Genomic DNA, 13836 nt, shown 5'->3' with positions numbered 1-13836 from the left:
ATGTGCATATCTGGACTGTATTGTCTACTTTGGGGTCTGTATATTCAATACAGTCTTTACAAAATATTTGTTTTTGATGATTCACTAGAGAAAATACTTTGCTTCTTAGAAATATTGTTATTTTGACAAGTGAACAATGCTGAAGCACATTAGATTTACATGATTTTGCTGAGGGGTGTACGATCTTCTATTGTATTCTGTATACACAAAATTTTCCTTTCAACTTTAGATGTCAATCATTGACCTGAGAATAATCCTGAAAACATTTAGAACTGAACAGTTGTTTTCATTTGCAAGCCACCATCCAGATCTGTTCTCTGTTTCTTCTAATAAAAGCTGAAATAAAAACTAAGCTTTGAGATCAACAAGGCCAACCAAAACTAAGTATGAACAATTAGCACACTGCTGAGTCATTCCTGGTATGTTGGGCCATTGGTTGTCTTGGTGAAATATCTTTCTGCTTGTGTCCTGTGAAATACTGTATGTCAAAATGAATTTTGAAAGCATTTGATGAGGCTGGAAAAACACTTGTTGAGTCAGGCACACAATGTTCTGATTTTTTTTTTTTTTGCCGTATTTTCTAAATTAAAAAAAAAAAAGCAAAATAACAACCAAACTCAGAGAGATTTGTTAATCTTCTCTTATTCAATGATTTGGCGAAACAAAATAAAGACAATCTAAGTTCACAGGTGAATGAATCTGAAGAAAGCAGACTTGTTTGGAGATTCCACTATGCTCCACTAACCTTTAGGTGATGCAGCGACTGGCTCTATTTCTGGTGAGATGCTCAGTATTTATAGTGTAATGGAGATTATATCTTTCACAGCACTGATTGAAGGTTCGTGGTATTCACAGTGCAAGAGAGCAGAGTGGTGACGGGAGTCAGCCTGCTGAGTTTCATTTTCAGCAGGCTGCTGGGGAGGTCACTGCTGACTGGTTGAAGCCGGACCAGTAAGATGTTTACTGGTCTGAGTGTGCTCTCAAAGGTTACTGACGCTGCGTTCTCAGGAAACTGTTTTTAGTGCCAGCTGCAGAAAGCAGGTGGTGAAAGGGGCTCCCACTTTAATTAAATGCATCTGAAATACACCAAAAATGGATCATTTAACTATTTCCTACTGTGTGCTTTATTCAAGAGAGAATTTTTATAGCTAATATATACACTACCATTCAAAAGTTTGAGGTCTCCCAGTCAATTTCATGTTTTCCAGGAAAACTCGCGCTTTTATTCATGTGCTAACATAACTGCACAAGGGCTTTCTAATCATCAATTAGCCTTTCAACACCATTAGCTAACACAATGTAGCATTAGAACACAGGAGTGATGGTTGCTGGAAATGTTCCTCTGTACCTCTATGTAGATATTCCATTAAAAATCATCTGTTTCCAGCTAGAATAGTCATTTACCACATTAACAATGTCTAGACTGTATTTCTGGTTCATTTAATATTATCTTCATTGAAAAAAACAGCTTTTCTTTCATAAATAAGGACATTTCTAAGTGACCCAAAACTTTTGAACGGTAAAGTATGTAAAATACCAAAAAAATGTGCAGATGTAGTACATTTTCAGAAGACAGACTTTTTCCTTGTTAACAAGAGTTTCATGGGGTTTTGGAAACTTGTCACATGGAGTATGAAATATTACTACACAGTAATATCTTCAAATCAAACAGAAAAGGTAGCAGTATGTGTTTATGTTAGAAGTAGCAGTGAGGTCTTAGGACTAGAACAACAGCCCGGCACATGTACCAGCAGCTGAAACTCTAGACACGTGGAGGAGAAGTTTTTGCATAGTCAACTGTACGACGTGACGTAAGCTTCCAGGGACAGTGACCTGGAGCTGCAGTGGAAAGTCACGCATGTGGAGGAATGCACATACACAACTCCAACACTCTACCTACTAAGTGTCTTCCCTCTCTAACACTTTCCATTTGACATCCTGTCCCCTTGTTGGGTGCTGCTGAATTGACAGAGCTTGAATGATTGCATTCAGATGCTGTGTGCTCCCACCCACTCTTGTCCATCGTATGGATTGGCTGAGCAGCACGGCGGTTCCTTAACTCGGAACGTTCCGTTACCTTTATTACTAGCAGGGAGGAGGGAAGAGGGAATTCCTCAAACTCCTGAAGTGCTTTTGAATTTTGTTGTGGAACATTAACACTTAGAGGAGGATGTGGTGCAAATGTTATCCAGCAGAGAACAATTTTCAGCCAGTCAAGTGCCCAATAGAAACACTCTGAGAATCCAGACAGGCCTCTCCCTCTGATTGGCTGCATATATCAACCAATAGAAAAATTCGATGCGCTCTGTGACGTCAGTTCTGTAATATGAGCTGCTATTTTGGCACATTAAGGCAACACTGCAACTTCTGTAATTAATTCTTGACTTTAATATAGTTCTAATATTGTCAACAAGTACATTTTACTGTAAAATAAGTGCAAAATAACGTGAAAACATATAAAATGTTTACGTGCTCGTATGATCCATACCAGGCTGCTGTTATGATGCCATTAGGAGCAGATCAACAAGTGCTCAGATATCCGGCTGTGTGTCACAGACTGGTAAACATGAGATTCCCATAACAGGTGTGTACAACTTGGTTGCCCACTGTGTGAAAGGTGACTATAAATTGAGCTGCTTCTTCCGCATGGGAACAGTGAGCACACAGCATGAGGCACGAGACAAGGACACTGAAGGGACTAAGTACCTGAAAGGATTGTAAATTTTTCTACCTCTTTGCTGGATTATAACCTTGTGGAAACCTATTGAGGTAAACTTGTATAACTGGACATCAGCTTTTTTTTTTTAATTTGTTTTTTATGGGTTCAGACTTAATGTCAGAGGTAGTGAAATAAAATGTAAAATGTACATATTAAAGGTTGAAAACATACACATTAATGTGCTTTATACCGGCACTATACTGTAATGTATCACTCAGTTATCATGAATCTAAAAGTCTCCATAATTCACAAGTGAGTGATGAATGCTTGTTTTTCAGTGAGTGGTGGTATGCTGACCTGCTCATTTCAAAGAAAGTTTACGGCCCCAGGCATTTCCACGACAGAACCACTTGCAAAGACTAGTCTGCTGCTGGAGAAAACCTGAAGCTTGTTTTTATCTTCACTCACAGGTATGCACGACTTTTAGCATTAAATATGACTAATTCACTCAATAAACTAAATATTACTTACACTCAGTTTTTGTTACATGCAAAATGTTATATTCACTGTGAGAAAATCTAAAGTTCTTTTTCACGTGTCTCTCTTCAGTTAGTTGATAATCTGTGGCGTGTTTTCTGTGTGTCGTCTAATATACAGTTATGGAAAAATATCATTAAGAGCAATTCTTTCAATGTTTGTCATCAGTCAAGGCTTTGAAATGGTTGGCATGAAATCTAAAGACATGGTGCCCTCTGCGGCAGTCAAGTTCTTCGGAGCAGGCACCGCCGCCTGCATTGCTGACCTCGTCACCTTTCCACTAGATACTGCCAAAGTCAGACTACAGGTGAGACTCACAGTGTTGTAGAAAGGCTTTACACATTTTGCTCCTGATATGTCTGATTAAAGCCTTTATTAATGTGCTGCTAAGAGTCCTTTGATGTCATTCTATGGTTCAGATTCAAGGAGAGTCTCAGAAAGCTGAAGGGGTCGGTGCAGTGAAGTATCGGGGGGTGTTTGGCACCATCACCACCATGGTGCGCACCGAAGGGCCCAGGAGTCTCTACAACGGCCTGGTGGCAGGACTCCAGAGGCAAATGAGCTTCGCCTCCGTCCGAATCGGCCTTTATGATTCCATGAAGCAATTCTACACTCGCGGAACGGAGAGTGAGTATCAGGTCCCCCTTGTGCTTCATGAATATGGACGTTTCATTGTGACTAACATACATGCTGCACAGGTGCTGGGATTGTGACTCGCCTCATGGCGGGCTGCACCACTGGGGCCATGGCTGTGGCTTTCGCGCAACCAACAGACGTGGTGAAGGTGCGTTTCCAAGCCCAGGTCCGACTGGCTGACGGTGGGAGGAGATACAACAGCACTCTGGAAGCCTACAAGACAATCGCCAGAGATGAGGGCGTGCGGGGCCTTTGGAAAGGTACTTGCCACACTTGTTGGCTTCAAATGTCAATTAAGCATGAGAATACCTTCCACTGATTTGAAGCAACTATCTTCTATATTCATCCAGGCAGATGACAAATCTTTCTTCCTAACTCCGTCATGCAGGTACAGGTCCAAACATCACCCGTAACGCCATTGTGAACTGTGCAGAGCTGGTGACCTATGACATGATCAAAGAACTCATTCTGAAGTACGATCTAATGACAGGTGAGAAACTTTCTTACATATCCATTCAAAATACAAACCATCAAATACTGTTCCAGGTTGTGACTTTGCCTCTACTCTCCCACAGACAACCTGCCGTGTCATTTCACAGCTGGCTTCGGTGCAGGTTTCTGCACAACAGTGGTGGCATCTCCAGTGGACGTGGTGAAAACACGGTTCATGAACTCAGGAACTGGTCAGTACAGCAGTGCAGTCAACTGTGCTCTCACAATGCTGAAGAATGAAGGACCTACAGCCTTCTACAAAGGGTAAACACACATTAATGTGTCAGTGAAGCAAACAGCATTGAAAAAAAATCTTTGGGACACTTCTTTAACTATCTTTCCTTTGCTTCCTTTAGGTTCATGCCTTCCTTCCTGCGACTGGGCTCCTGGAACATTGTGATGTTTGTGACTTATGAACAAATTAAAAGAGGTATGACCAGAGCACAGCAGTACTGGGAGTCACCATTTTGACCGCAGCTTGTTGGACTTTTTTGTTAATCAGGGCTGTTCAGACACAATGGTCCAACAAACACCATGATGCAGTGGTGACTGAGGGTTGGGAAAGGAGACCTGTAGGAGGCCCAAAGGAGAGCGCCAAATGCTTTCAGGGCCAATGGTCGCATTACTGACATGGCTCAGAGGTGGACTTTATGTAATACGGACTTGCGTCAGAGACACTTCTGGGGCATCGTTGCAATACCAGAAAGATTCAAGGATTGGAGTTTAAAGAGACATTTTATGAAATGTGATGGTCAGTGCTTCCATTACAAAGAAGCTCATTGAGGTGTAAAAGATGGCTGTGATATATTAATCAAGATTTTTATCTCGTCTCTACACTGAAACCTTGATCAGCTGTCTGAAGATGGACTTTGACCTTTAAGAGGATGAACTGAAAGATCGCATTATTAATGTTATGGTGGAGGTGTAATATTTAAGTTATTGTGGGTTTCCCATGAAAGCAAAGGCAAGTTTGTGAGCTAAACAGTGACCATTTTATTGTCTTTTACATTGTTGTCTGTATTGTGGATTGTTTACACTGTTCACCATTGTTTGTGGTACTTAGTCAGGGATTTATAGTTAAATGTAAATATTTCTTGTTAGCAACTGTATGATTTATTGCTGGTCGATGAGTCACGTCACGCACAATGAAAACAATGTCAAAGTTAATTAATAAAGTGATAATCTTTTCCCCTTTTGTCTGTCATTCTGTTTAAACGAAGCTTTGATAGGTGTGTTAATATATAAAATGATGAAATATTTCATTTCAGTAATGTATTGTACTTATATATTTTGCTTTTTGCCGTTAGGCACTACATTTCTTATGGTTTGCGATTTTTGTTTTTTTAGCGATACCTGGCACAAGAATTTCCTTTGGGATTAATAAAGTTCTTATCTCATCTTATCTAATCTTAAATGCAGTTTAAATATTGTGATTCACATCATGAGATTTACGTATTCAATTTTTAAGTTTTGTTGTGGCAGAAATCAGCATTTGAAAGTCTTAGGACACCGTAATAGAATATATTTCACATCTTATACTTCAGGCTCGATGAGTGTCTCCAGTCTATGATACTGACAGAGATTATACTGACTATTAGATTCCAAATAAAAAAACAACAAACTCTCCTGTCACCTGTATGAATGAATGAATGAATGCATGACTTAATGATTATTTTGTTTTTGTACTTGATCATTTACATGACTGGATTATGCAGACATATTACCTGACTCTCCGATCACTAATTAAACCCCTAAAGACTGTACTTCTGAATAAATGCTGTTTTGTTTCAAGGGTCTTGGAAAATTTGCACCTGCTTTTGTTGCGGGAAGTTTTACAACTGGGTCAGACACAAATAGAAACACAGCACCATTGTACAGCTACATCTATAGAACAACATGTACCCGAGGTTACAACTTTACAGTCCATACATTTCAACAACTATGACAACTCTTCCTCATATGTACCAAGCTGTAGTCGCTAATACAATGGAGCATTACTTTGTATAATCCTATGAAGGGAACATATTTGCTTACAAATTTCACTATTCAGATACATAATACCGTGTGAATTTTGTTTGCAAAAAGATGTATTGAAAATAAAAACTAAAACTTGGTGCTTCTGTCTGCTTCACAGAATTAACAGTATGCTTTGGTTTAACACCTAATGGGTGCAGGAACAACAAGCCATGGAACACGTTTAAACAAAAATGTGGTGAGACCATGAACCGCCTGAACATATGGCTCTCATTTAGCATGCAATGTACTGTGTGTTCTTGTGTTTTCATCATGACTCAGCATCTACTCTAAAAGCCTGACAATACTGTACAGGCCTCTAAACAAACAACTGACTTAATGAAGTTAATTTCAGCAAGTTGGAATATTCTGATTTATAGATGAAACATTTTATTTTTACAAAACAAAGCAGTTTAATAATTCTGCTATTGCTGTTGGTGTGGGGACACAATAAAGGTGAAACTTTGAATTATGAAGCCATTAAGACAAACAAATGTGTGCATGAGACAAGTACAACCACAGCCTGTTTGTCACAAAAGACATTTATAGTCTGTCTGTCTGACCAGTAGGCAGCCTCCATAGATATGACTGGGGAGGAGCCCCACCAGTAACACATGCCATGATGTAACAGCATCATGGCATTATTTAAAGAGAGGCTCTGTTCCTCACAGTACTGCATGCTGCCCATTTATCGCTCCAGATCCAGCGGTTCATTTGGATATTTACGCCGAGAGGCATTTCAGCTTTCACATATCAAGTTACGGTACAATCAAAATGTTTCATATGACTTTCTTGGAATATTGAAATAATTGTTTTCAAGCTGTGTTACATTGCTATGGTGTTTTTGAGCCGTTTTCTGTTTTTCAGGAGTATGATTTTAAGGCTCTTCCCTTTTGAAAAATCTTCTATGGAAAAACAAGGAAACCAATTCATTGCTGGGACAAAATTCAGCCAAAGAGACACCTTTAGAGAATCCTGGTCTCTAATGTTTCTGTCCTAAAGTGCTCCAAGCAAGGTAAGGTTTGCTCACGAAAGTTATTAATTACAAGGTTGTGGAGTAAAATGTGAGAAATTGTGTATTGCTACTGTTGAATTTGCAAAGCTTTTTTGGTGCATGAGAGGGCGCACAATGTACCAAACAGCTGTCTTTAATTCAGCATCACTAAAACCTCAACTTAAGGATGTTGCTTTATCTAAATGGGGTTGTTAAATGAGCCTGTGACTCCCACCAGCTGCAGGCACCATTAGTACAGTGACTAGTAGTTAGGAACAAGTAAATAAAGGCAGATCCATAAAATAAAGCAGTAGTCTTCTGGTGGGCAGGCTATGACTCTTATGCAACTTGAACTTGAAATACATTTATCTTTAGATGTAATATGTGTGGAATATCATTTGTTTTTCAGATTTTGGAGGAGCTTTGTGTCCTATCCTCATTAAGAAGCCATCCTTACACTGATCAAAATAACTTTGGAAAATGGTTGGATTTGCACCTGTAGATGTGCCTCCTTCAGCAGCTATAAAGTTTGTGGGAGCAGGAACTGCAGCCTGCATTGCAGACCTGCTCACCTTTCCCCTGGACACCGCCAAAGTGCGGCTGCAGGTAGAAACAGCTCAGTGCAAATATCAAAGTTTAATATATACATTGCTTATACAGTGGATAAATGTGAATCTTTAAAACACTTTAGCACCTACAGACCACAGCAGGTAAATAGAATAGCCCGAGTCTGATTCCATTATGTCCTCGACAGATCCAAGGAGAGGCCAGAGCCTCAGCAGCTACAGCTACAGGCCCTGCAGTGAAGTATCGTGGAGTGTTTGGCACCATCACTACCATGGTGCGTACAGAGGGACCTCGGAGTCTTTACAGTGGGCTGGTGGCAGGACTCCAGAGGCAGATGAGCTTCGCCTCTGTCAGGATTGGTCTCTATGACTCTGTTAAGCAGTTCTACACTAAAGGCTCGGATCGTGAGTATCTATAAATGTATTCTAATTTAGCTGATGGAGCCTTGCTCCAGTCAGGCTTGACATCTCCCTTTTCTCTGGTTCAGATGTTGGCATCGGCAGTCGACTGCTTGCAGGATGCACCACAGGTGCCATGGCAGTTGCTTTTGCTCAGCCCACAGATGTGGTGAAAGTCCGCTTCCAGGCTCAGGCCAGGTCTGGTGGACATGCTAGACGCTACTGCAGCACCATTGACGCTTACAGGACCATTGCTAAGGAAGAGGGTGTTCGTGGGCTGTGGAAAGGTAGCTCAGGTTCAAGTGTATCTTAAGGATTATGCTTTTGTTTCATATTATAAATCTTTCTCTGAAACTCTGTCATGCAGGTACCGCTCCAAACATTGCACGTAATGCTATTGTTAACTGCACAGAGCTGGTGACCTATGACTTCATCAAGGATATGCTTCTTAAGTCCACAGCTCTGACAGGTAGAACTGGCTTCCACCGCACATGCTCCCAGTGTGATATAGTCCTGAAGTGTTTCCATCCTAGAGTGTAACTCTGAGCCCGTCCTCCACAGATAACCTGCCCTGCCACTTTGTGTCGGCCTTTGGTGCAGGGCTGTGCACCACAGTGATCGCATCCCCTGTGGATGTGGTCAAGACAAGATATATGAATTCTGCTCTTGGCCAGTACAGCAGCGTCCTCAGGTGTGCTGCTGCTATGATGACCCAAGAGGGACCACTTGCCTTTTATAAGGGGTAAGAAATGACTGCATGGACAGTATTGAAAGGATTAATGGGGATATACAGTACATTGAATATTCATAGGGGAGGCTGTAAACAGCTTTAAACAAAGTGACAGCTATTATTATGAATGGATTGTAATAAATCATGCTCTTCTGTTTTCTTTCTCTTGAGGTTCATGCCATCTTTCTTACGCCTGGGCTCCTGGAACGTGGTGATGTTTGTCACATATGAGCAGCTGAAACGAGCCATGATGGCAGCGAATCACAGCTGCACAGCTGTATAACCACTATAGCCAGAAGGCTGATGTTGTACCACAGCTGTGTTGCATAAAATTAGCTTTATTTTTATTGTCTCTCAAGGTATATTTCAAAGTATTCCATATTGTATCAATCCCTCTATTTCATGACAGAAATGACATCAGGTATTTATGTAAATGGGATCAATTTTTAAATGCTAGAGCTTGTTTGATCAGCTGTTTGCTCTCAGCCGAGAGCTTCTCAGGGAACTGGATGTCAAAAGTGATGATGAGGTCTCCTCTCTGGGAAGGATCCTGGGACAGCGGCATTCCCTCTCCAGTCAGCATTTTTTTGTATGTAGGGCTGATAAGTTATAACAAATCAGAGAGAGGAGGAAGGTAACTGATGATGATGATGCTTGAAATCAAAACAGAGTTCCATAAAAGTCCTGATTCAAGTGTACTGTTGATTTAAAGTGCTTGATTTTTTTTTTATCATCACCTCTCTGCCGATCTTTTAGTATTTTAGATGAATGTCAAATTAACAATATTGCTAAATCCAGTATTAAACATGATTATTGTTTAGTATTCCACCCCAACAAGGGAAAACACTTACTGCACTACGTCATTGATAGGAATCCTGAGCAGCCTGCCATCTAGTGTCTGCACATCCACAGAGAAGCCAGTCAACGCCTGTGGGAAAGGGAATCAACTTTCATACTCAGAGTTTGTTCAAAGTAAACTAAATCCTTCAGTATGAACAACATTCCAACCCCTAACACAACTCACCATCTCCAGAGAGATCTTGACTTTGTAGATCAGGTCATTTTGTTGTCTTACAAACATTGGATGACTCTTCTGTTGCACTATGAACACAATATCTGCAGGGATGCTGTTTGGTCCCTAAAATTAAAATACAGGAAAAAACAGCAAGATGATTTCTATCCATAATTTGATTAAAAAAAATCTTCATGCACAAATTTTCATTTGACTAAATTTGATTAGACGACATCAAATAAAACAGGCGTGTGTAGCGATGATCCCAGAAACATGTGTGAGCTGCTTGAAACATCTGCTGAGGCTACCTACTAATGAAGCAGATTCAATGGACAATAAAGCACAAAATTCAGGATGACCAATTTATTTGCCCACAACCCAAAGATATTCAGTTTACTGTCATAGGAAAATAAGGAAAACTCTAAATAACCAAAATTTAAAGGCTGGATAAAGAAAATTTCAACATTTTTCTTTAGAAAAGCTGAAAAATTGATGATAAAATAGTTGGTTATCAATTTAACACTTGACAACTAATTCATTTTTGCAATTCTTTACTTGAATAATGGTATAAATTTTAAATGGACCCAGTTCAAATCTATTTTTAACATTACATTCAGTTAAAATTAGTTGAATTTGTGTTTACATTGTTACCAAATACAACAAAAAACATTATCTGCCCCATAAAAAAAAACGAAGACCAGGCAAAAGAAGCACTGTTTTATGGGCAAACAGTTACTGTCTGTCTGAGTGCACATAAATACAGCACAAGACTGTTTAGTCAGGACAAACTCACAAACTATCTGCTCACTCAGGCATTTATGCATGAGTAAATGGTGACAAGTGCCAGAGCATAAATGCATGAGTGATCTTTCAAATCAGAACCGACACATACAGTAGGAACACACAGAACACAAGCACTCTTTGAGACAGAATTCAACCAGCAACCTTTAGGAGGACTGTCATCATACAGCGCACATTAGTGGAACTGTTGAGTGCAGAAACTTCAAACCAAAGTTAAACCCGTGACCCATGAATATCTGCCATTATAAACTTCGTTCCAGGCTGAACAAACGCATACAAAAAGCTCCTCCTTCAAGCTGGAGTTGAACCAGCAACCTGAGGATAACTCTCAATGTCCATCTGCAGTCCTCCAATCTGTCATCTGAGCTATCAAAGAACATATGTATACATATATACATATCTTAAAACTGTTTAATAGATACAGTAGACAGTTTGTCATGAATCTCCCACATTAAACACGCATTTACAATAATCCAGGTGGCTGTTTGCCATGTTTAAGTCCTTGTAACTTTAAAAATTTATTTCTGCATCCATGCAAATGCTAAACAGTCACATCGCTCCCACATCCTTCGGTAGCTCAGCTGGTAGAGGGGAGGACTGCAGGAGTGAGATGACAGTTATTCTCAGGTCACTGGCTCAGCTATGAACTTTCATACAGTAGCGGTTAGCATAGCTGCTTCACAAGTAGAAGGCCATGGGTTCAAATCCAGTGGAATGTGTGTGTGGAGTGTACATTTACTGAAAAGAAAAATCAACTCTTTAAGACTAAAATCAGCACCAGGGACAGCGCCACAAATCTGAACTCAGGACGTGTCACACATTTTTGTAGAAAAGGATAAAAATAAAACATCTCGTCAGCTGATGAGTTTCCTCTGAAACACTTAATGAAATGGGCTGTCTTAAATCTTAATTGAAAATAATGGTGTGCAAGCACTTCATTTACCTGATCTCCCTCTTTGGAGAAAATGATTCTTGTGCCTTCTTTCCACCCAGGCTTTACAGCTATAGTCAGGATCTTGTCTCTGATACTTGATGTGTTTCCATCCTCATTCATAACCTGAAACATTAATAAGGCAGTGCATAATGTCTAAGGACCAGAATGAATAAATGTATTTCATTTGGTGTGCTCGTTTGGATGCTGTTGTGAATCATTGTTGGGTAGATGAGTCTGAGTCGCCTGAATCAGAGTCCATGAGGAGTTCTCAGTGTAATGGAAGTATGAATGATTTAACCACTCAGAAGCTATGGGATGAGAGAAGACAGTTCATACAGCAGCTCTTACCCGCCGAGATATCTTAATCTTTTTTGTGCATCCGTGGAAGAGGTCATCCAGGGACAAATGAAGGTCTCTCTCTATTGGAGAATCCTGTGTCTTCACCACTCCTGGCTGCAGGCCTCCCAACTGCATCGGTGCATCATTTGTGTAGAAGTCTAGCAAAAAAAAAAACTGATGATAGTTAAATGCAGCTGGTTTGAAATTTGAAATTCACTGTGCTGTTTTTGATGCTAATTTTCTCACCTGCAAACGGGTTGTCGCCTCCGAAAAACTGCCTGAATGTTTTATCTGGTTTCCCGTGGTAGGCATATTTTGATGACCAGGCCCCTCCGCTGCCAAACTCAGGTGGGATGCCACCTTTTAGACCCTCCTCACCAAATTTGTCGTAGGTTGCCTTTTTTCGAGCTGTTTTGAAGAAAAATAGACATTGTTTAATACACATACAACCAGTCTCTATGCAGAAAACATTACCTTTAAATACAGTTATGAATTAAATTTGGGTATTTTGAAAAAAGACGGCGCCTTTTAAAGACTGAGTCATGTTATTAGACTGACCTCACAGCTGTAGCCTTTTATTAGATATACAGCAGGAACACTGTAAATTAGCTTTCATTTTTCACATCTTGGTTAGACAGTGTTTATCATTTGTTAATAAAACAGGCTCTCCTATATTCAAGCACTATAACAGCTTCCTCTTTGCACATTACAGTACAAATATGTTGCTGCAACTATATGTTTTGTTTTGCTTGATTGACTTTAAGTCAGCTTTGAGCCATAATAACCTGATTTTGCAGCATTAAAACCATAAGTAATAAAAATAAGGGCTGCATAATTATTTCCTGTTGTATTTATGTGCTCATCTTTAACCTCATTACATGTTACTTTTTGCTATATATATATATATATATATATATATATATATATATATATATATATATATATATATATATATATATAATGTCCAAGAAATTAGATATGATGTAATATGAAGTAATGCTAGAAAATGCACTTATTATTAAAATTACTGTATTTTTATGAGAGGCTATGTTCTATTAATTATAGCCCTATAGTAATAATAATAATAATAATAATAATAATAATAATAATAATAAAATGAAAATTATTATTATTATGTTTTATGTGTTTACTGAGTTATCAGCGCATGCGTGACCCAATTTTTTCACGTTAGTTTGTCATTACGTATTGCTAACATTCGTGTTGGGTTAATGTAGCTAAATAAATGATCTAACGTCAACATTTGATGTAAAATAAAGTTCTTCTACTTACGGTCGCTCAGAACATCGTAGGCTTCACCGAGCTGAACGAATTTCTCGCTGCTTCCAGGATTTCTGTTGCTGCTCGGATGAAACTTCAACGCAAGACGTCGATATCTAGCAAGACAAAGTAGGAAAAGTGCAGCAATGAGCACAAAAATCCTGATATAAAACAAGTTTTAACATCTGCAAAGTGACTTACGCCTTTTTGATATCTGCATCTGTTGCATCCCTGTTAATTTCCAGAGTCTCGTAGTAATCGTTGCTCATGTTGGAACTAAATACAGAATCCAAAAATCTAAGTGAAGTTCAGCGTGTCAGTAAAACGAAGCAGCTAAAACACAGAGCAGCCGTTGTATAGTTTTGTTTCCAAGGTAACGGCTTCTTTGTAAACTCTCGCGAGGTTTGCAAAATGACTGACCGAATCGCCAGGGTACAAACAGACAC

At 39.5% G+C, this 13836-nt stretch overlaps 3 protein-coding genes across 3 annotated transcripts; 2 read left to right on the top strand and 1 right to left on the bottom strand.

The window, feature by feature from the left end:
* The first annotated feature begins 2609 nt into the window (after window positions 1-2609).
* LOC111579854 (dicarboxylate carrier SLC25A8-like) lies at window positions 2610-5512 on the top strand. The gene is made up of 8 exons (XM_023287359.3): window positions 2610-2769; window positions 2998-3129; window positions 3365-3503; window positions 3616-3823; window positions 3895-4092; window positions 4221-4322; window positions 4408-4588; window positions 4681-5512. The coding sequence occupies exons 3-8, from the start codon at window positions 3378-3380 to the stop codon at window positions 4793-4795; spliced, it is 930 nt and encodes a 309-aa protein (XP_023143127.1). The 5' UTR covers window positions 2610-2769; window positions 2998-3129; window positions 3365-3377; the 3' UTR covers window positions 4796-5512.
* On the bottom strand, window positions 3555-13757 carry dnajb13 (DnaJ heat shock protein family (Hsp40) member B13). Its single transcript, XM_023287342.3, has 8 exons — window positions 13592-13757; window positions 13403-13506; window positions 12359-12520; window positions 12122-12270; window positions 11783-11896; window positions 10051-10164; window positions 9878-9954; window positions 3555-9625 (listed from the first exon to the last, which is right to left on the bottom strand). The coding sequence occupies exons 1-8, from the start codon at window positions 13657-13659 to the stop codon at window positions 9466-9468; spliced, it is 948 nt and encodes a 315-aa protein (XP_023143110.2). The 5' UTR covers window positions 13660-13757; the 3' UTR covers window positions 3555-9465.
* ucp2 (uncoupling protein 2) lies at window positions 7796-9724 on the top strand. The gene is made up of 6 exons (XM_023287345.3): window positions 7796-7937; window positions 8086-8302; window positions 8386-8583; window positions 8664-8765; window positions 8858-9038; window positions 9198-9724. The coding sequence occupies exons 1-6, from the start codon at window positions 7812-7814 to the stop codon at window positions 9307-9309; spliced, it is 936 nt and encodes a 311-aa protein (XP_023143113.1). The 5' UTR covers window positions 7796-7811; the 3' UTR covers window positions 9310-9724.
* Window positions 13758-13836: the final 79 nt, after the last annotated feature.

Source organism: Amphiprion ocellaris, chromosome 14, assembly GCF_022539595.1.
Source record: "Amphiprion ocellaris isolate individual 3 ecotype Okinawa chromosome 14, ASM2253959v1, whole genome shotgun sequence".
NCBI classification, from domain to species: Eukaryota; Metazoa; Chordata; class Actinopteri; family Pomacentridae; genus Amphiprion; species Amphiprion ocellaris.
The sequence above is the reverse complement of the archived record's forward strand: the minus strand, read 5'-3'. Positions and strand labels throughout refer to the sequence as shown.